This window comes from Macrobrachium nipponense, chromosome 49 (genome assembly GCF_015104395.2).
Source record: "Macrobrachium nipponense isolate FS-2020 chromosome 49, ASM1510439v2, whole genome shotgun sequence".
Lineage (NCBI taxonomy): Eukaryota > Metazoa > Arthropoda > Malacostraca > Decapoda > Palaemonidae > Macrobrachium > Macrobrachium nipponense.
In genome coordinates, this window is record NC_087224.1 from 13,717,225 (window position 1) to 13,740,487 (window position 23,263).

Sequence of the window (23,263 nt, forward strand, 5' to 3'; positions counted from 1 at the left end):
GCGTCACCAATTTACGATAAAACTAACACAATGTGGAGAACTTTGAGGGCACAGGATGCAAAAGGTAATAATCTGCTTTAAATGATAAAGTTTTATGACGAGAGAGAAGCTTCTGTTGAAATATATGCAACAGGGAGAGTGACTGGTTTGGTGAGGAAGCTGGATTCAGATAAGAAATAAATAAAAGTTGATGTGCTGAGTCTTGATATATGATTGTACATCGAAATTTCAAAGTAATATCTAATATTTTAAACATTTTCTCCTCGTATTCACAATATGGGGACGCATGTAGTATGCGTGTATGTGTGTTTGTCTTCTCAAGAGCCATACAAAGAAAGAAGCATTACAATACTCCCACCCCGACACACAAACTGAGACTCACCACTACTCCTGATCATTAATTAAAAAAGAAGACCAACACTAACGCCCTACAGAAAAGTCACTGTAAAGTCCACCTCTCATGAAAACACGATCCAGAATCTCTCTCTCTCTCTCTCTCTCTCTCTCTCTCTCTCTCTCTCTCTCCAGGAAGACTCCTTACATCTCTGTGGTCACCCGACACCTTGTTAGCGCACGATTCCGATGACAGGCAGCGCGCGGATTCAAGGGCCTCCTTAGCGCCAAGTGAGACGAACCAGATGACTTCGGCGAAGCTAACGAAGAGTATAACCAGCATAACGAGACAGGGTCCAGATCCGATGACCAGAGATTAACGAGGAAGAAGGGAGAAGAAGAAGAAGAAGAAGGAGGAGGATTCGAGACGCTAGGCAGGACGACGGTGTTGTGGTATGCGTCATCCCTTAAGGTGAGATGAGGTCGAGTTAAATGGGCTTTTAACGTCTAGATGAATAAATGACAGGGGAAATGAATACATAAGAAGAACAATGGTCAACTAAAAGATTGGCATGTATTAATTAGATAATCAACAATAAGGAGGACAGTCAAATGTAAAAACTCATGTAAACTGACAACATAAATGCAACAGGTTTCGGACAAGACAAAACTGACAGACAAAACACGAATCTACACGAAATGTTTATTGAACGGTGGTTGCATTATACAGATTTTACCTGTGTTTAACATACTTAACAGAATTCATTCTCAAGATTTCGACATTCACACACACACACACACACACACACACACAGAATATAACTTGTAGGTATCCCGCATCAATGAGAGATAACCACATATCTAAAGTACAAAGAAACAAACCAACATGTTATGTGGCTGTATCCTGTGTTGGGGGAAGAGTGACCGGTTTCATGGGCATGGGGGGCCAAGCGACCTCACTCCAAAGTCAGCACTCAAAACAGAAGCGGTCAAAGGTCAACCATTTCTGGGAGTTCCCCTCGCGAGGATTCAATCTGTTCTGATACCAGAGGGGAGATGATGAGTGGGTGATTATCACATCTGCCTGGTTGGTCAAAATGACTAAAACGGGTCAATTGAATTGAATAAGGAATTTAAGCCAAAAGCCAGGCACTGGGACCTATGAGGTCATTCGACGCTGAAGCGGACATTGAAAGTAAAAGTTTGAAAGGCGTAACAGGAGGAAAACTCCGCAGCTGGAAAAAAGACGGAAGAAAGAGAATATGAAAGGAGGTACAGTAAAATGAACCAAAGGGGTTGCAGCTAGGGGCCGAAGGCACGGTGCAAAGGACCTTAAGTAATGCCTACGGTGCACCGCATAAGGTGCACTGACGGCACTACTCCCCTACGAGGGAAACTGTTCAACGTTATTAAGGTTTATAGCGGACATACTACACCTCTTAGAGGGGCATGTGCTTGCAGTGAGCCTTGTATTGGGCACTGTAGACAGTACTACTTATAGCCCATCAACTGCAGTGGTCTACTTTAAAATGAAAAGGATAATTTGGACAAGAGACGTATATGGACAACAATGACAAAAATAATACAACCACTTCAGGAAGAGAGGAAGAGAGAGAGAGAGAGAGAGAGAGAGTACACAAGTTCAAACGACCAAAGGAAGTACCACCATTGCACTTAATCCCACCAATGACAAATGGGCGACTGGTACCTAGGTAACAGGTTCTTTGGTACACGAGAGAGAGAGAGAGAGAGAGAGAGAGAGAGAGAGAGAGAGAGAGAGAGATTATATCAGCCTCCTAAGGATTTGTATTTCTTCTAAAAGGCTAAAGGGACTTCAGCCTCGCCGCTTACATCGGCCTCCTAAGCCCTGTTGCCAGCCCAGCAAGGCTTACTTTTCCGTAGCATAAGACGGGGAAACCGACCATACGTGCGCTCGACCCTCCATGGGTCCGACATCTTTCTGAATTCGCCTTACTCAGGCTACATTGGATTCGCCCCATGGAGAACGCCGTGACGTCATCAAGTTGGGAAAGGGAGGGGAGGGAGAGAGGAGGCATGGGGGTTGTATCTTGTTATCGCTACCTTCTGGGTTGCTATTTATAGCATAGTCAGCAAGTGATGCTTAGTACTCTTCGAATTGCAAACTCCTTTTGGACTGAATGGTTTTCAAATCTCTTTGTATAGCAGTTGTGTAACCCTCTCTCTCTCTCTCTCTCTCTCTATAAATGAGTGAAATTGCGTAAAAGGGTTGTGGAATATATTTATCTATACAGTTTTTGTAACTACGAATAATATAAGTTGACTTCAAATCGTGCATATCAAGTTAGCATTTCAGTATAGTATATTGTGAAATGGGTTACCTCGAATTTTCCTTTGATGCACTTGGTAATATTCGGTAGAGGATTAACTCAAATATTTGTTACTGGTGTTTTAATAACGCATTTTCAATTAATAGCAATATAGGCACGAATAAGACGTAGTCTAAGATCGAACACAAACCATTATATTTTGTTGTTGCTAAAGAGCATTCCATATTCTTCGGCAACAACAAATTACAGTCTTCTTGATATGTTCTGTCAACTGCATCGCATCTATTTTCACTGTACCAGAGTTTCAATGGATTACTGTGCATTATGCTGCACTGTACATCATCAAGCGCCTCAGTGGCGTGGTTGCTACGGTGTTAGTGTCCCACCTCGGTGGTTGCGAGTTCGATTCTCGGCCATTCCATTGAGGAGTGAGAGATGTGTATTTCTGGTGATAGAAGTTCACTCTCGACGTGGTTCGGAAGTCACGTAAAGCTGTTGGTCCCGTTGCTGATTAACCACTGGTTCCATGCAACGTAAAAACACCATACAAACAAACAATATACATCATCAAAGCCATATGTATTATGAAGAACCCTGTTGTATTACTCTTTTTTTTGTATCGTAATGTGCTGTATAATGTAGTAATAATTTAATGCAATTATTCTAGGCTGGAAAGTACTGCAACTGCTATTGTACTAAGCTGCATATAATGTGCTTTAATGTATTTTATTAAGCTCTACTGAACTGCATTGTACAGTAATGTATGTACAATACAGCACTCTGATGTACTTCAGTGAACTATATTTTAATGCACTGGGCTGGATTGCCTTGGGCTGTAATCTACTGTACTGTACTGTGATAGTTGTACTCTATTACACTTCTGTACTGTTTTGTACCCTAGCCTTTTTTTTTTACTATACTTCCCATACTGTACGGTGATATCTGTACTCTGTCACACTGTACTGTACTCTTTTGTACCCTAACCTTTTCCACTGTACTTCTGTGCTGTTCTGTACTGTTCTGTGCTGCTGTACTGTACTGATTTTTCCCAAAGAACAGACACACCATTCCAACAACGACTGAACAACCTAAGCATGATTTCAACTACTTGGGCCTCCAGTCGCAATGTAGTACGAATACAGGGGGCTTCCTTTATCAAGGACAGCCTATATATGGGGGAAGAAAGTGTATCCACCATGACAGAGCAGAACGATAAAGCCTCAGGGTGAGTAAACGATGTACTCACGTTTATCAGCAGAGAGTTAGATAACTGGCCGTGTGGAAATGGCAGGAGACCGAGAGACGTAAGTACACTTCAGTACTTTAAAATTGACACGGTTCCATTCGAGTTGAACCAGTGTAAATCACAGAAATAAGTTTGACAGATGTCACCACAATAGTAAACTGAAACGCCATTCAGAAATATAACAAGAGCAGATCACGTGCCTAGGGTTTCTCTGTTTCTCTGTATTCATACATCTTTTACTTTATTCTGGTCAGACTTCCTTTAACCGACCAACTGGCTTTATTCTAGGTCCTCTCCGCTGAAGCTAGAAGCATCATGGTTAAGGATATGGCACCAAGAATATTATACAAAATTTTTCAATAGCTTTCTAAATGAAATTATACTTTTATGTGCTGTGTGCTTGGTGAACAAATGTCCTAGAGACTGTACATATTATTACACATGAGTACACAAGCACCCCTTCCTCTCCACCCAGCTAGGACCTGGGAGAACCAGGCACTGGCTTAAAATGGCTCAGCAGGTAGACCTATATGGGCTCTGCCAAATACCCAACACTAGTTCACACGGTCAGTCAAGTTGTGTTTGACAGTGAAAGCTAACAAGACATGAATGTGGCATGAAATCTGACACACGACGCTGTGAATGTCAGGCAAAACCAGTCAAGCTACCACAACTTGAAGATAGCCAAATGAATGGTTTTCGATCAAGCGGGTCTTTCTGCATTTCCCTTACCTTCTCTCAGTTCTTCCTGATGAGCGCCATACCCTTTGGAAGCTTGAATAGACTTCATCTTCTGAGTAATAATAATAATAATAATAATTGATTACATTGGTCAATCTGTTAGAAGTATTACGTGGAAACTATTGAACAGATTTTCACCAAATTCTGAGAAAAGCTTCACCATCATCTATGAGATAAGCAACCAAGTTTTTTGTGTAGGACAGAACAGAATATAGAATTTAGGCCAAATGCCAAGCGCTGGGACCTATGAGGCTATTCAGCGCTGAAACTGATTTGAAAAGGTGTAACAGGAGGAAAACCTCAAAGCAGTTGCACTAAGAATCAACTGTTAAGAGAAGGTTGAGCTAGGGGCTAAAGGGATGCTATATAGACCTTTAAGTAATGCCTACAGTGCACCACATGGGGCATCTACGAGATAACCTACCAGATTTTGGTATGAATCCACTTCTGGATTCAGATCCAGATTAATACCCAACATTTCGCTCAAGCTGATTGGTACCAAGGGTAAAGGGGTAAAGGGTACTGGGAGTCTGTGCCCAGTGGCCCCGTTTTCAGCTGACTATGCGATGGTTTCTGCCCTTCCCCGGCTGGGCACTGAGGTCGAATGGATGACCTTGGTCGAGTGGGTGAGTTTGAGTGCGTTTGAGAGGTACTGGGGTCTCAATGTACCTGGATTTTATTATTATTATTATTATTATTATTATTATTATTATTATTAAATGTAATGGCTACTTCAGCAGCGTTGAGATTCTTCTCTATTTTCCGAATAGCGGCTTTTTCCCTGCTACCTAAACAGGCTAGTATAGAGCGGCTATGGAGGTCATGATAAAAAAGTGTCAAAATCGGTGTCTATATATTTGAATTTTACAGATTTTGACCCTGTATTTGATCATGGCCTCTATAGGCGCTCCACTAGCCTGTTTAAGTAGCACGGAAAAAAAAACCGCTATTCAGAAAATAGAGAAGAATCTCTACGTGTAACACTGCTGAAGTAGCAACTACTTTTAATAGTGTGCTGGAGAGAGGGTCTGCTTTCTATGTACACTTTTATTATTATTATTATTATTATTATTATTATTATTATTATTATTATTATTATTATTATTATTATTAATTCTGGAATAGGCCTTAGCCCTGTCTTCTAATTGAAAATGCACAAAAGGACGCCGTCAAAAAAATGCATACACAATGAAAATAAATATTCAAAAATAAAAACCAAACTTCAATACGAACATACTCAGAAGGCAAAGGTTCTCTCTCACACTGGTGTAGCCACAAACATACAAACAAACAGCCAAACAAAAGCAATCAAAAGATTACATATATGCACAGGAGTGAAACACGGTACAGTGCTTGGCCGAGAATGATCAGTCAATAACATGTACTACTCTCTCTCTCTCTCTCTCCTGTCTTGTAGACGTTTCACTTTTCACAACCAACAACAGCCATCCACAACCAGATATCCAGGTATCAGTCAGTGAATATTTCAAGAGAGAGAGAGAGCTCACGTCTTCGACTGTAAGGACCCTTGTTTCCAAACCATTAATTTGGCAAGGAAACAAGCTACTATTCCCAAACGAGAGAGAGAGAGAGAGAGAGCTCCACCATCCGGTCCAATTATCTCAAACTGAAAATAACGAAGGACAATAACAGCTTCATTTGACGAGTTATCTTGACCTCCTTCCCACTCGCTGTTGCATCGCAGACTAAGGAACCAATAGAAATGGAGAAGAAAGGAAAGTGGAAATGGAAAGGATAGAGAACCCAATAGAAATGGAGGAGAAAGGAAAGTGGAAATAGAAAAGACGGCGAAAACAGAACAGGAGAGACAAAGAGAAAGATGGAAGAAGCGATCGGTCATCATTCGGAACTTCTGTTTTCTGTTTGCGAGAGGTTACGAGACTTCGCAAAGGGCCAATTTGCACAATCGGGCTTAACATATATTTGTTCCGTTTATCAGTGAAAGTTTCGTTTATTCAAAAGTCAAGTCAAATAGAGACGTCTTTCACTTTAAACCTTGACATAAACCACTCTCACAAACGTACTTTCATGCAACGCAAGTCACACACACACACACGAGCTTTCATCAGGAATTGGTTGAACTATATTTAAGTAGACGTTCATTGCTTTTAGAAATCATCGAGAACAAAGACAGTGAAAGGGCCTTCAATAAAAATTGACCACGGAAAGTGTAATAACACTTAACAGTCAGGATAAATATAGAGCAATTATATCAAGAACTGTCAAGATCTTGGACGAGGGAATTTTTGACACAAGGGGCCAATAACAATCAGTAAGATGACCCTCAAAACTCCGGAAGTGGAACAAACCTCGAGGTATTTTAAGAGGGAAGTGAAGACACGTCTCTTACGCTAAAATTACAGACCGTAGCTCAAAAATGATTGGCTTCACTTTATGACAAAATTAGCGACTGTCGCTCAAAGAGACGTGGGGTTCAAAAACGAAAATGAACTGACTGAAGATGACAACTAGTAAATGGGTTCACTTTGATCAACTGAATACAGGCTGCAGGGTGGACCAGTGGGTCCTGGGTGGACCCACACCCTCCCCCCAAAAAATAAACCTGGATGGTGAATAGAATAGAACGATAGAGAATTGAGGCCAAAGACTAATCACTGGACCTACGAATTCATTCATCTATAAATGAAATTGACAGTCAAAGGTCTGAAAGGCGTAGCAGGAGGGAAAGCTAGCAGTTGTACTATGAATCAATTGTTCTTGGCGATTAGGTCTAGACATAGTGCATCACCAATCAATTGTGTTCTTAGCCTATGGAAGATCAATACAGGCCCACAAATTATATATATATATATATATATATTTATATATATATATATATATATATATATATATACACACACTATGTGGATCATTGTTGGCATAAAGGATATATTGACAATTTAAAAAAAAATAGAAATTACGTCTGCGTACATTTAACGAAAGGAGAGAGAATTTTATATATATATGTATATATATATATATATATATATATATATATATATATATATATATATATATATTATGTGAGTCATTGTAGCATAAAGGATATGATAATGACAATTTAAAAAAATAGAAATTACGTCTACGTAACATTTAACGAAAGTTAGGAGAGAGAGAGAGAGAAATATATATATATATATATATATATATATATATATATATATATATATATATATACTATGTGAGTCATTATTTACATAAGGTATAATATTGATAATTAAAAAAAATAGAAAGTACATCTACGTACATTTAACGAAAGTTTGGACAGAGAGAGAGAGAGAGAGAGAGAGAATATTATATATATAGATATAGATATATATATATATATATATATATATATATATATATATAGTATAGTATATATATATATATATATATATATATATATATATATAAATATATATATATATATATATATATATATATATATATATATATATTATATATATATATATATATATATATATATATATATATATATATATATATATATATATATATATATATATAATCCTCTCTCTCTCTCTCTCCTAACTTTCGTTAAATGCACGTAGATATACTTTCTATTTTTTTTAATTATCAATATTATATCCTTTATATATATATATATATATATATATTACTATATATATAATTCTCTTCTCTCTCTCTCTCTCGCTCTCTCTCTCTCTCTCGCTCTCTCTCCCTACTTCGTTAAATGTACTAGACGTACTTTCTATTTATATATATATATATATATATATATATATAATATATATATATATGTATATATATATACCCAAACCACACATACTATGAGAGTCATTGTTTTACATAAAGGATATAATATTGATAATTTAAAAAAAAATAGAAAGTACATCTACGTACATTTAACGAAAGTTAGGAGAGAGAGAGAGAAAACATGAAATCCTACAGGAAACATTTGAAGGACTCTCCAATACTCACCATCACAGTCAGGAGGATCCCGGTAGCAGATCCTGGACTCGTCCAGCGGTTCCTTGGCTCCATCGTCCGCAGAGGAGATTCCAGACGATCCTGGAATGGGAGAAAGAAAGAGTGAGAAAGAGAGAGAGAGAGAATGTTCGAGAAATGGAGGGAAAGTGAAAGACTTAAAAGTGGGTGTAATAATAATAATAATAATTCGAGTTTATAAGGTAAATACGTCTTAGCTGCGTTGAGTTTATCCCCACCTGACCTAACTTGGCCTTAGCCACAAGAACCCAGGCCAACAATATCATCAATTTTACTAACAAGGTATCTGACGCTCTCTCTCTCTCTCTCTCAGAAAAAGGAACGTACAAACGGCTGACGAAACCCTACGTAGGCGTGACAATGACTACAAGGGAAATGCATTGGGTATTGATGAGTGCCCCAGGCTTCCATGGGCATCCCCGCCGGGCACCGAGGTAACGTGACGTGACATAAGGCACGCGTGCGCGGAAATTTTTTTTCCTTTTTTTTTTAGTTCGATAGAACACGTGCTCTGGAAGAGAATTCCGGAGCGTGTAGATTACATAGGCGTCGCATATAAAACAAAAGAGATGAGAAATACAGTCCTCTGGGTTAACTAGAACAGAAATACCTTAACATTAACATAGTGAGTTTTAGAGCTCTAGAACTTCCTATCTTCTTCCGTGCTTCCATAGACTGAAGATACTACTTGGAGCACGCATTGACGACTCCAAATGACCTAGAATTTTCTCCCGCCTTCTGTTTTCCCAGATAATTTGGGTTTAGTAAATACAAAACAGATAATACTCAGACTTGCTACTCGTTTCTAAATTACAAATTGTTAACAGTAATCAAGCTATTATAAAAAATTACTAATTATTTATGTAAGTTTTAAAAATTGACAAATTAATAATATTTTTTTAATCTCACGAAATTTTTTAATGTTAAGTTGAAACGATGTAAACAAATTAACTATGAGTGTTCACAACCATAGACTCAATAATTGTCTTAAAACCATTCAAATATTCTTGTTATTTTAACATTAAATTAACATTTTTTTCAATTCATGGTAAGAAAAAGTGACATTATATATATATATATATATATATATATATATATATAGATATATATAATATATATATATATATGTATGTATATATATGTACTGTATAATAACATTCTATAATATATAGTCATTATTTAAAAACTGCAAAAGTATAATAACCAACAACATAAGAGTTATCAATTTAACAACCTCAGATATACTTACCAGTTACGCACAAACCAACAACAAGACAAAGTGTCTTGAACGTTCGAGATTCAACTTTCATCTTGAAATCCTTCTGTGGACATCGAGTCAAAATTAACTAATTTTTTTGTTTTTAATAAAAACACCCGTCCCTTTTGACGTGTGTTTTTGAAGTCGACTTGACTGCGGGTGTTTTCAAAACACTTCGAAGGGATGTTTGTTTTTGAGGAATTCTGTTTTTGGTTTCACCTTTTGTAAACTTTTCTTTTGTGGGTTTTAAAACTCTCCTCGAAGAAAGTTTTTGCAGATTTTTCTTTGGACGAGTTTGGATAAGTCAGTTATCTACGACACCTGAATGGTTCTTATTTATCACTGATCCTATTATAGACAAATTTGTTTACATAAGGAACAAGACAGAAATCTTTTAATTACATCACAGACAACACTGAGAGAGAGAGAGAGAGAGAGAGACTCAAAGGTGTTAAAAGATAAGGCCTTCAGTATCGTTAAACACTAAGATTTAGACCCTTTAGTGGCCTTATGTGGCCTGAAAAAATTTGTGTGGTAAAAAAAAATCTATCGCTGCCCAAACAATCATTAGTTTCTCCAAAAATATCATTAGTGGTCCCGACATCTTTGGTGGACCCAATCTTTAGTGAACCGTGAACTCAGAAAGCTTTAATGAACCCCCACTAAAATATTAGTGGCCCCCAAAAATTAGTGTCCCAAAATATTCTGGTGGCCTCCCATAAAATTTATGGCCCCAAAATAATTTTCAGTTGTTTAATATTCTTTAGTGGACCACAAAAACTGTTTAGTGACCTACAAAACAATTGTTGTGGCACAAAAATAAACTTTAGTGGTCTCTAAATTTAGTTGACCTACAAGATAATTTAGTGGCTCTTAAAACATTTAGTGGTCCTAACTCTTTATTAGGTCCCAAAATATTGTTTAGTGACCTACAAAAAATCTAGTAGCCCCCAAAAATTTAATGACCTACAAAAAATTTAGTGATCTCAAACATTTAGTGGTTCTAACTCTTTATTGGGCGCCAGAAAATTGTTTAGTGACCTAAAAAGAATTTAGTGGCCTAAAAAAAATTACTGGTCCCAAAACAACAATCTTTAGTGGATCTAAAAAAAACTGATTAGTGACCTACAAATATACTTTTGTGGCCCATAAAACCTTAAGTGGTCCCAAACGCAAAATCCTATGATGGCCACTACAGTAGAGGCCACCACTGGCCACCAAAGCAAAGAAACAAAGCCCTTTAGTGGCCACAGGAATAAAATAATCTGTATCAACCAGAATTACAGAAACGTTTCAGAGTTAATTACATCCACGAGATGAGCTAGAAAAAAAATGTTCTATCCTTAAAACTGTTTGAGAGGGCCATAAAAATGTTTTAAATTTACACGTAAAATGTCTGCGAGGGTCATAAAAATGGTTTAGATTTACAAAAATGTCTAACAGGGCCATTAAAATCTTTTAAATTAAAAAAATGCCTGAGAATGACATAAATTTTTTTTTAATTTACAAAAATGTCTAACAGGGCCATTAAAGTGTTTTAAATTCACAAAAAATGACGGAGAGGGTCATATAATGTTTTAAATTCACAAAAAAAGTCTGAGAAGGTCATAAAAATGTTTTAGATTCACACAAAATGTCTGAGAGGGTCATAAACATATTCTAAATTCACAAAAAATGTCTGAGAAGGTCAAAAAACCTAAAATCATTAAAAAATGTTTCACATTTACAAAAATGTCTGGGAGGGTAAAAAAAAATGGTTTAAATTCACAAAAATGTTTCGAAAACATTCACAGGTCCTAAAAACATCTACCAAGTGATTATGAAAACTTTTCGGCGTCACAAAAGAGACTTAAGAAAGCGTACAATTATCATATTTAGACCTCAAGATGATTATATAATATTTACACATTAAAATCAATCAAATTTCCAAGGAACATTAAATATGTCTGAATAAATACTGGAAATTACTTGAAGGTGATGAAAAATATTTTCTAAATTGATTAAAAATATTTTAAGACCATGAAAAATGTCTGAACTAATTACAAAACTTTCTCGAAACGGAAAGTAGAGTTTAGGTTATACAAAAATACTAATTTTTTTTTTTTAACATTTAAAGTTAACTATACAGGTGACTTCAGAATGTGAAATTCTTTTAAAATGGATTGTATAGAGAATCTCAATATTCTCAAAAGTGTATTTTGCTTTAAAAAACAGTTTTGTAATCAATATTTTTACAGGAAATTATTCGCAGGTTTTGTATAAAATCGGGATAATACGCGGTGAAATAATGCATCTGTCAAAACTGAAAATAAAAACTGATAACATATTCGGAAGAACAGGTTTCCCATGACAAAGACTTTCTGCTCTCGTCAAAATCCACTGTCATATTTTCTCAAGAAGCTCAAATAACACTATTTGGATCCTGTCACTTCTAAACCATTCAGTTCCAACAGCCAGTAACAGCTGTTCATTGCTTTCGTTTCTGTTATTCCAAGAACTTGAACGATTGAACACATCACCGAATTATCAGTAAGCAATTTGAGTCACTTGGTATACCGAGAAATACCACTAATTCAATCCCGACAGAGAGAGAGAGAGAGAGAGAGAGAGTAGGGGGCGTTCGTCCACCAACAAGCAAGACTCAAGCCAACCGCCTACGAAGGCACCCGGCTACCGACTGTCACTAAGAGTCACTGACAGGGCCAGAGTAGTGCCTCGAGTTGAGAGCGTCCTACAGGATCGGGGAGGGACACCAGGGGTCTCCCAGGGGGTCCTGTTGGTGGAGGGTATCCTGCCCTACCTCATGGCATACAGCAATGTCCACTGGCGTACCCCGTGGGGGCTATGGGAGTGTTCAAAGTGCCCACAGCGGGGCTGATGTCTGATGTCCACGCTAGTGGGTCGTGATTACACCAAGCACAGTTACCCGTCCCTAATCCGCTGGTATATAACCCCCTTTTGTCCTCACGCTTATCTGCCTTTGCTCCCTTTTTATCTTCGTTCCCCTTTTCCTCAGTAAGGGAGGGGGGATGGATTAGAGAGAGAGAGAGAGAGAGAGAGAGAGAGAGAGAGAGAGAGAGAGAGAGAGAGAGAATATGATACTAGTTACTTAGGAACACCAACTTCTCCGATCCATGTCTACTTGAACATTTACCATTTTTTCAAATGTAATTCGTACACAGCGCTCGTTCGAACGCAGGTCTGCTCAGTACCTGGAACTGTGGCCATTAAGGCTCAAGTAACTATCAACGTGCCGTATGAGACTGGTATGAGCAGCCCGCGGGCCACAATGGAACCCTTGACCACAACACAGTAATATGTGATTGTTCTATTATAGTCTACTGAATGTCCATTAGATTGCGTGTATGATATTGTAAGTTTATGCGTTTTTATACTCTATTTGAACGTGTTTCTGTTTAGATATTGTACGTGTATGTATTTAATGTAAGTACGTCTCCCTATACACGAGTCTGTGTACGTGAGTACGGAATATGTATGTATGTTTTGATGTACTGACTGCACGTTTACTGTATTTGCCAACAATTGTGAATGAGTGCACTGGAAGTGTATGTATCTGTGTACGTGAGATCTGTATGTGTACGTATTTCTCTACGTGTACACACGAGCGAGAATCTACGTATATTAAGGGCATATGTCTAGGCACGTGTGAAACAATCACTTTGTCCCGCACCAAACCAGTATAATATTATCCAGTCGAGATAACATGTAGTATACTACCTAGTATATGCTCTTGAAACATAGACATGTATCATAATATTCCTTACGACAGTCAGCCAAACACGTACGCATTTCCAAAAGCATTTAGGCAACTGAGTACTGGAGTTTTCCTTCTTCAGTGGTTTCTGAAACCTATAACACGCCTTTTTGTTCGAGGTTATGGCGTTGTTACGTTAGGAATTAGGCCTATTACCGAGAGAAAGGAAGTGTGTTTTGAGCGACTCTCTCTCTCTCTCTTATTTCGACCAGAGCTTCACCTGCGCTATATCACTTCGCAAATCCTTTAATTAAGTAACCGATACCTACTCTTAAGATATGATTCACCCCACGAATGGTACTACTACCTCCCAGCCCAACCCCCACCCACCTTAGATGGGGTTAGCGTATGCAGTAAACTTTAAAACATTTAACGAGATTTTCAAGACATTTTAACGACAATTCTAACCTGAATTTTCCTTCTTAATGATTAATTTGACTGATATTTGTAGCACTTGCATATATGTTAAGTTAAAATAAGGATATAACAACGAAAAAAAAGTTCCTGTTTTACAACTGCCTGGATATAATTCATTATTATTCACTTTAAAAGAACTATAAATAATAACATTGTGAGAGAAAAGGCGTTATTCATCTTAATGTGGTTGAATTTTTTTTATTCTGAAATATAAATGAAATTACAAGAAATAATTACCTTCAACAGTTTAAGTCCATTCTTGTTTACTTCCTATACATTGTTTACTTACTCATCTTGAGCCTTCATCCTCTGGACTTGACCGTTGAAGTTTGTAAACTCTATTGTAAGTTTTAACTATATATATATATATCTATATATATATATATATATAGATAAATATATTTCTATTTCGTCCCTTTTTAACCAGAAACGATAAGATATAGGTGATCCGGAGGAGCAGCTAATAAAATATCAAAGATGAACTAACTGTTCTTCTTATCCAGGCATCCTACTATAATATATATATTATATATATATATATATATATATATATAAATCTATATGCTATATATATATATGTATATATATATATATATATATATATATTATTATATATATATAATATATACCTATATATATAGATATGTATATATAATATATATAATTATATGTATGTATGTAATATATACTTATGTACTATAGTAACAAAACTATATAACTATAGTATAAGCATATATATATATATAATATATATATATATACATAATAAATATATATATAGTAGATATTAAGATATATATTATATATATATAGTGCTACGTCTATAGAACGCCTCGCCTTCCCAGCAGTTTTAGTTATATTTAATTATAAAAGTAGCAGCCATGCCTTCTCCTGAAGCGACTGTTGTTGGGAGAGTGGGTATGTCGTAGGAAGATATTTCCGGTCTGACGGAAGCTTAGGGTAAGAGAGGCAAGTCACAAGAGTAGCTAGGCTTCGAGATGGATTTTAGGGACTTCTACAATAAGACCTATTTTCCTTCCCAATTTGCTGGCGTTGTGTTTACCACCTTTCAGGCAATGCTCGAGGCGGTCTTTGGAAGCCCCGTGATTCGAAAACAACCAGTATCGCTCTCAGTCAACTGCAGTCGGTAGTCCAAGACGGATGTCCACCCGGCCAGCCTCCCAAACTTAGGCCTACCCACGATGTACTGGTGGACACGAACCCCAGACCTGAACCGAGGTCAGGCCGCATTCTTCTACAAGGATACTCTGAATATTGCATAAAGGTACGTCTGAAAGTGTAAACTTCAACCCAGCACCTTTTACTACCATACGACTCTTGCTAAATTCATTTTCAATTCTCATTTTTACCCCTTCTACATCAAAAGCCCTTTGTCCTCATCGGGCCACGTGCTCCCCTTTGTGACTTGTTAAAGACCGAGCTTTCGTGCATACCTCAGTGAACCATTCGAGTTTACCTTCCCCAATGTTAGAGAATTAATCAGCCTTAATCAAAGCAAGAAGTCATTTTTTCTTTTATCTCGTTTAATCTGGGATTCTTTTACCCAGATTCCATGAGTCACGTGCCGTCTCTGCCCGCAAGTGTGCATTACCCCAAGTGAATGAAAATCAGCTTGAATTGAATGAGACTATAAGCCCCAACGTGGGGGCCAATATCATTTAACTTTTCTCCAGGCCAGCACGGGCCTTTTTGTAAATAAATAGCTGTTAAGTAACGAGCTGAGTTTTCTGGCGACCTTCCCTCTAAAGAAATTAATAATAACTATCAGTTTATGGTAAGTTAAAGCAATTCCCTCTTGAAATCCCTCAATTATTTCCGTTTACATATCTAGCCTCTCTCAAGGCCGCTATATACGTAAAATTGGCGAATCTTGCCTGGATTGAACCTAGCTTGCTAAAAAAAAAAAAGCTTGTAAATCGCGTTATCCGTTGTAAAACGTAAACTGTAAATTATTTTACAAAAAGCAAATCAAGCACACTTGCAGGGAAAGAAGACACACTGGCTCACGGTAAGGTATTCCATTCATTAATATGATTATTCTATAACCTATGTTAGATTAAGGTACGTTTAAGTATTTTTATTGTAAAGTGTTTTAAACAAATGTGAAGGTAGAAATCTTATTATTGTAACGGCCAGAGCGCCGAGCGAGTTCGGTTATTTTTGTAAATCGCATTGTTGTTGTAGGAGCTCACACGAACACGTGTGGCAGAAGATGCCAGAAAGGACCAGATCAAACTAGGAAGTGCTTTGCCAGGGTTTATTGCTGTATTAGAAAGCCTAGCTAGTTAGGAGTGTTTTACTAATAGTTACGGCAAAAGAAGTGTACAATTCTTTTGTCTGTGATATGTTAGGGAATCCATTTTTAACTTAGTTTTCATTCCAAGTGTTGGTAACCGCTTACCTCTCAGCTTAAATTCAGCTTAGAGCACACTCGCGCCTGCACGGTCTCAACCAGCCTTCGTTTTCGCTCACAGCGGCAGCCATGTTTGTTTTCTCTTTCAACATTATCTAAACAATTTAAGCAAAGTAACGTAAGTCACGAAGTTTTAACGTAAATAATATCAATGTCTGTACTAGTATCTATCGTCCTGCCAGAGAAATTAACGTAATTCGCCTTGAATAAGAAAGTAGAATCTTGTGTTGTAAATTGTCTTCGCATTTACAGAGAATCAGCTGATTCGCCATCAATGCTAGCACACCGTGGTGCTAACCCGCTCTTCTCGCCTCACGTGTTTCACCTCGCATCGCTCACTCGCGCGCTGAGCGAAAATTTCATTTCACTTATTAACGTAACCTCATTTACATTTGTTTGCTAACATCGTTTTCAAATCCTTACCGTAATTTTTCACTTGTCCTTACGTAAAGTTAACGTAAATCTTAAAAGTAGAGTCACTTGCAAGAACTGTTAACGTAAAACGCGTCTTTGTAAATTTCATATTGAAACGCAAATCATTTCATAAGCGCAAGCCGCTAACATTAACGTAAACATCGTTTACCGCGAGCGCGTTATCATTTCTCATAAAACGTTTTCAAAAGTAATTCGTTCAGTAAAAACGTTAACGTAAGTAAATCATTTAACGCAAGTTGCGTCATATTAAACTAACATTAGTAGTTCAATTCAAATATAAGGGAGTTCATTCATATATCATTTTTCACCCTCTCCGAGAGAGAGAGAGAGAGAGAGAGAGAAAACCAGAATCCATTATTCACGAAGCCAAGAGTACTACATCTTACCATTAATTATAGCATGCAGAATTAACATTATTTTAGTCTCTTGTGTCTTTCATTTACACAGCGTGATACGTACGCGCATGTGTCCATTGCAGTTTGCAAACATTTATTTGTTTCATTTACCGAGTACTTCAGCGAGGGCCTGAGCATTTATAAAATTTCCATTACCTGTCGTTGCCCGAGTGGTCTTGTTCATTTTTATCCCAAAAGACTTGCGTGTACCGCAAGCACAATTCGCACAGTGTGCCACGCAAATTCATTACTTCCAGACAGGGAAGTCGTTACCAGTTTAGGACTGGCCACCACCAGTGCACGTCAGGTCTTATCATTTTACAGTGCCACTAATTCTTGACACTGTTCATCGACTGGCTGCTGAAGTACTCCCACCTTTTACTTTCTCTCCTCCACCATTACACTCTGCCCCGAACAGAGTGCCATTTCACTTCGGTATACTTGAGTATACTGCGTGTAGTGTCCGGGACACACCAGCACGATACCAGTGCTCAAAGGAACGCCTCCTCATAAGTGCCATTGCACCTGTACAGGCCGTACAGGTAGCCATTCTACCTGCGTGTCCGTCCTGCGGAACGCCCCTTAGTGTGACGTGCGCCGCACACTCCATTTGATTTGTCCGCCTCATCAGAAGGTGCCACTCCCCAAAGTGCCACAGAGCACCCAGTCCTTTAAGATTTTTTTTCATCCAAGCCTCCACTGCAGCCTAAAGAAATGGCTTCGGCTGTCCAACCACATATATCCATGGAGTTGGAGAGGCTCCAGACACTCATGGCTATGGGCACGAACGCCGGTTACACTGGGCAGGAACTCACCCAGTGGGTGAAGGGGCAGATGGATGATCTGCTCCTACAAGAGAGAGCCGCCAGAGAAGAAGAGAGGAAGGAAAAAGAAGCAGAGAGGAAGGAAAAAGAAGCAGAGAGGAAGGCAAGGGAAGAAGAGAGGAAGCATGAGCTAGCTCTCAAGGAGAAGGAGCTCGAGGTGGAGAAGGCGCGACAGGTGAACGCCGAAGCCCTAGCCATGCAGCCAGCTCCCAGCCCCACGCCTACAGTGTCGTCCAACCCCATTGCCAGCATTAACGCTCTCATCCCGAAGTGGACTGAGGATGAGCCCGAGGCATGGCTGGAAGAAGTAGAAGCCTTATTCGGAAACTACCCTACCACTGAGATAGAGAGGGCCGCCCTGCTTGCCAAGCACCTGGACGGCAAGGCTAAGACTGCCCTCCGCTCACTGGATCAGGGTCAGCGAGGGGACCTGGTGGAAGTTCGCCGGGTCATTACAAAGGCCTATGAAATCACCCCGGAGAGGTGGAGGCAGCGTTTCAGAGGTCAGGCAAAGGAAGTTGGTTGGGCCTGGGGAGATTACTCCTACCACAAAACCCAAGCCGGGCAGCGGTGGCTTGACGCCATGTCGTGCACCGAGTTCCAGGACCTGTTTAACCGGATCATGCTGGAGGATCTCTACCGATGTGTACCTGGACCACTCGCAGTGCACCTTAACGACAAGCAACCCAAGACACTTGTGGACGCTTGTCGCCTGGCTGACGACTGGGAGACTTTCAACCCCTCTCACAGCACTGCCCACCGACGCATAGTGCCACCCGGTCACCTCTCCGGATTCACTCGGCCCAAGGACCCCCACCAGGGACCACTACGGACGTGCAACTTTTGTAAGAAGGTGGGTCACCCTGAGGCCGAATGTCGCCTTAAGAAAGCAGTAAACCAGCAACCGCCTCAGCGACCCACTGGCAGGCCTACCGGCCCCCTCACTGCCAGTTCAGGCAGGCATTCCGATCCAGCTGCCACCACGACCCATCGACCACCTGACAGGGACCGGTGCAAGGACTGTGGCCAGAAGGGCCATTGGTCTGCACGATTCCCAGGTTGTCCCAAGCAACAGAGGAAGAGCGTGAATCTTGTCTCCACGGACCAGCCCCCGAAGGAGTGGGCCCAGTTCAGGGGAGTGGCGGTGGCCCCCCTCGGAGGGTCCCTTCCCCAGGAAGAGTTACTCACCATGCTGGACACCGGAGCCGATGTTAGCCTGATTGCCCGGACCCACGTACCTGCGGGTGCCCACATACGGGAAGATGAACGATGGACCATAAGCTGGGTCGAGGAGCAGTCGAAGGATATCCCGACAGTCCAGCTCCAAGTCAGCACCCCGTGGGGACCCATGGAACATCGCCTAGGCGTAGTGAGCTCCATCAAGCCAGGGTGTCAGTTCCTGCTTGGCCGAGACCTGCTGTGGCGCCTTCCCCAAGAGGTGCCTCTGCGGTGTATGACTGCCCTGGCTCCTCCGGAGCCTCCTCCAACCAAGGCTACACCTCAACCGGATCTGGGGTTAGGGGATGTCCCCTGGCTTCAGGAGGGACCCATGCCGACCCCCGAGTCCCAGCGTGCGAGTCGAATCGACACCCTGCTGGTCGCGGGGGCTGCTGCCCAGTTGCCGGAGCTCCGCCGGTCGCAGTTAATCGCTGCCCAACACGAAGATGACGACCTTCTCCCATTGCGGGAGGAGGCCCTCCCCCAGCTTGAGGACCTCCACGATCTCACCAAGACCAGGTACCTCGTCGAGGATAACGTTCTCTACAAGATTTCCCGGGGCCTAGAGGAACCCGCACACACCATGCACAAGATGGTAGTAGTGCCTAGGAAGTTACAAACCCGAGTCCTCCAGCTGGCCCATGACGGACTGGGAGGCCATTTTGGGGTTAATCGCACCGCAAGGTTATTGGAGGGAAAATTTTACTGGCCAGGGTGGCGCAAGTCGGTGAAGACCTATGTCACATCTTGCCCCGCCTGCCAACGCGTAGGGAAGCCCAACGAAGTAGTCCCCAAGGCCCCCATTCAAAACATCCCATCTGTCGGTGTTCCGTTCCAGGATGTGGTCATTGACTACTACACGCCGGAAGGAAGGAGGAAGCAGAAAACTGGAAATTCACATGTGCTCACCATCATCGATCGGTTCACACGCTATCCCGAAGCCATACCGGTGCGGAGCACCAGTTCCAAGAATGCTGTCAAGGCCCTCCTACATTTCTTCTGCCGGTTCGGGTTCCCCGCCACAATCCAAAGTGATGGGGGAAGTCACTTTATGTCAAAAGAGTTCAGGGATAGCCTGGCCAGCCATGGCATAACACACCTCCACTCGACTCCTTACCACCCCGAGAGCCAGGGGATCATCGAGCGTTTCCACCAAACACTAGGGGCTCGGCTCTCTACTCTGATTAGAAGAAAATGGGGGGGGTGGCGGGTGGGAAGACAACCTACCCTACGACCCTCTTTTTCAATCCGACAGGCACCCTCGGAGACCCTTGGGTATAGCCCGTTTGAGCTTTTGTTTGCTCACTCCACGCGGGGCCCACTCGATATACTCTATGACGCTTGGGCAGACCCGGAGAAGGCTGCCTGGGCTGAAAAATCTGCCCATTATCCAGCGGAACCTCCAAGCCGCCTGGGCGGTGGCCCAAGCTCACGAATCGGCCACTCAAGAGCGGGTTAAGTTACGAATGGACAAAAAGGCTAGCACCCGTAGTTTCGAGGTTGGGGAACAAGTAATGGTGCTCCGCCTTGGCGCCTCTCGTCCCCTCCAGACGCATTTCACGGGCCCCCACAAGATTCTGGCAAAAAGGGGGCAGCTCAACTACCTGTAGACTGCGGACAGCGTAGAGCCAAGTGGCTCCACATCAACCTACTGAAGCCTTTCCAGGAAAGAGGCAGCTCCCAACCGGCCCTGCCCGACCAGGGAGTCATGGTGGGCTCAGTGAGTACATTCCAAGTACCAGAGAAAAATTCGCAGATCCTGGCAAATATCCATCGCATCACGCCGGGACTTGAGGAGTCGAAAAGGAAGGATATTAGTGACCTGCTCCGGAAGTATCCGCAAGTGACTAGGGATGAACTGGGCTGCACGTCAATGGCGGAGCACGCTATTAGGCTGGAAGATAACGCACGCCCGATCGCTCAGGGCTACTATAAGGTAAACCCCCAACGTGCGGAGAGAATACAAGCCCAAGTTCAGCTCCAGCTAGATATGGGCCTAATCGAGAAATCGACCAGTCCCTGGTCCTCCCCAGTAGTGCTAGTCCCTAAGGAAGAGGGTGGGGACCGGCTGTGCATCGACTTCCGAAAGCTGAACGCGGTCACCCAGCCGGAACCCTATCCTCTGCCACACATTGAAGTCTGTCTGGACAGCCTAGGCCAGGCCCCCTTTCTCAGCAAGATCGACTTGGAAAAGGGGTACTGGCAAGTTCCACTAGCCGACGGCTCCCGGCACCTAACCGCTTTCTCCACCCCTTCGGGGCACTATCAGTGTCGGGTAATGCCTTTTGGTTGAAAAAATGCTCCAAGCGCCTGCTTCCAGTCGGCATCATGAATGAAGTCCTAGCAGGCATTCCGAACTGCGTAGTGTACCTGGATGACATTGTCATCTTCGCTAACTCCTGGGAGGAGCACCTAAAAATCCTGGCCCAAGTATTCCAGGCCCTGCAGCAGGCAAACCTGGTGGTTAATTTGCGTAAGTGCCAGTTCGGGGTGGCAGAGATCACCTACTTGGGCCACGTCGTGGGCAATGGCAAATTGATGCCCAAAGATGCAAACGTTCAGGCCATCCGAGAGATGCCCTATCCCACCACGAAGAAGGACGCCCAAAGATTCTTAGGAATGGTCCAGTATTTCAAGCGGTTCATCCCGAACCTCTCGGAAGCAGCTGCGCCCATCACCAATTTGTTCCGAGGAAACCAGGATTCGCGTGCACCCCCGAGTGTAAGAAAGCCTATGACTATCTCAAGGGGATCCTCATCAGCAACCCGGTTCTGCGGACCCCAGACTATGATCGACCTTTTTATATGGCCGTAGATGCAAGTGACATAGGGGTAGGAGCGGTACTGTTCCAGGAGAAGGAGCAAGTGCGCCACCCTGTTGCTTACTACTCCAAGAAATTGAATCCAGCCCAGACCCGATACAGTACCATTGAGAAGGAGCTCCTCGGGTTGGTTCTAGCAATGAAGCATTTCGAATCGTACCACTCGGACCACAAATTCCCCTTAACAATCCTGACCGACCACAACCCCTTGGTCTACCTGACAAATTTCAGAAACCAGAACAAGAGGCTCATGAGATGGTGCTTAGATCTGCAGGATCACAATTGGCAAATACAACACATAAAGGGGACTGATAACAAAATAGCGGATGTGCTCTCCCGGCAGTAAGCCAAGACATCCCTAAGCACCGACCTAACCAATCATTAACACACTAACCAAAGAGCCACATGCTCTCTTTGACACCTGTGCCCGAGGTACAGGGTCGCATTCAATTGCAGAGTGATCCTGGCACCTACCCAGAGAAGGTAGCCAGCCTGATCTCTGCCAGTAGAACTAACCCTCTAACCCCTAGAAATTGTGATACTAACACTCATGTAAATGTCATAATTACCTCATTGCATTTCCCTCCTGGTCAATTAACCACTCATCATCCCCAACGCATCATTACCTCTCATTATGTATTTTAACAATTCCGTCGCTGAACTGCTGCTGTGCGTACCACACTCTGGAATGATTGCGTCTTCATTTAACTGTATTGAGTAGGTTAGGCTAATGATTTAGTACCAGAGCATTAGGTTAGTAGCAAGTAGAATTTTCAAGTAACCTTATCTAGGGGTAGAGTAGACTGTCGTCACAGACAACCCGTAGTTATTACTTAGGCTAGATTACATCACTACATTAAGTTAGTACACTTAGCATCTTTGCCTATAAGTTAGGTAGGCCATTGTAGTCAGCCGTATCGCTGCTCAAAAAAACTTCAAGTTAGAGTAGGAGAACTGGGTAGTCGAGGCGATCAACTTATTTAAGCCAAGACCTTCACGCCCGAAAGGGAGTGAATGCCTTCTTAACAGGGGGAGCTGCTACGTCTATAGAACGCCTCGCCTTC

The 23,263-nt window shown here is 41.5% G+C and overlaps 1 protein-coding gene across 2 annotated transcripts in view; it reads right to left on the reverse strand.

The window, feature by feature from the left end:
* Positions 1-12,575, reverse strand: part of LOC135205348 (uncharacterized) — a 77,191-nt gene extending 64,616 nt beyond the window's left edge. The window contains exons 1-3 of one of the 2 annotated variants that reach the window (XM_064235810.1): positions 12,532-12,575; positions 9,872-10,228; positions 8,596-8,685 (exon numbers count right to left, since the gene is read on the reverse strand). In XM_064235810.1, the coding sequence (XP_064091880.1) occupies positions 8,596-8,685; positions 9,872-9,932 (151 nt within the window). In that variant the 5' untranslated portion in view covers positions 9,933-10,228; positions 12,532-12,575. Of the gene's footprint in view, positions 1-8,595; positions 8,686-9,871; positions 10,229-12,512 lie in introns of both variants that reach the window. The other variant, XM_064235809.1, reaches the window with a different exon arrangement.
* Positions 12,576-23,263: the final 10,688 nt, after the last annotated feature.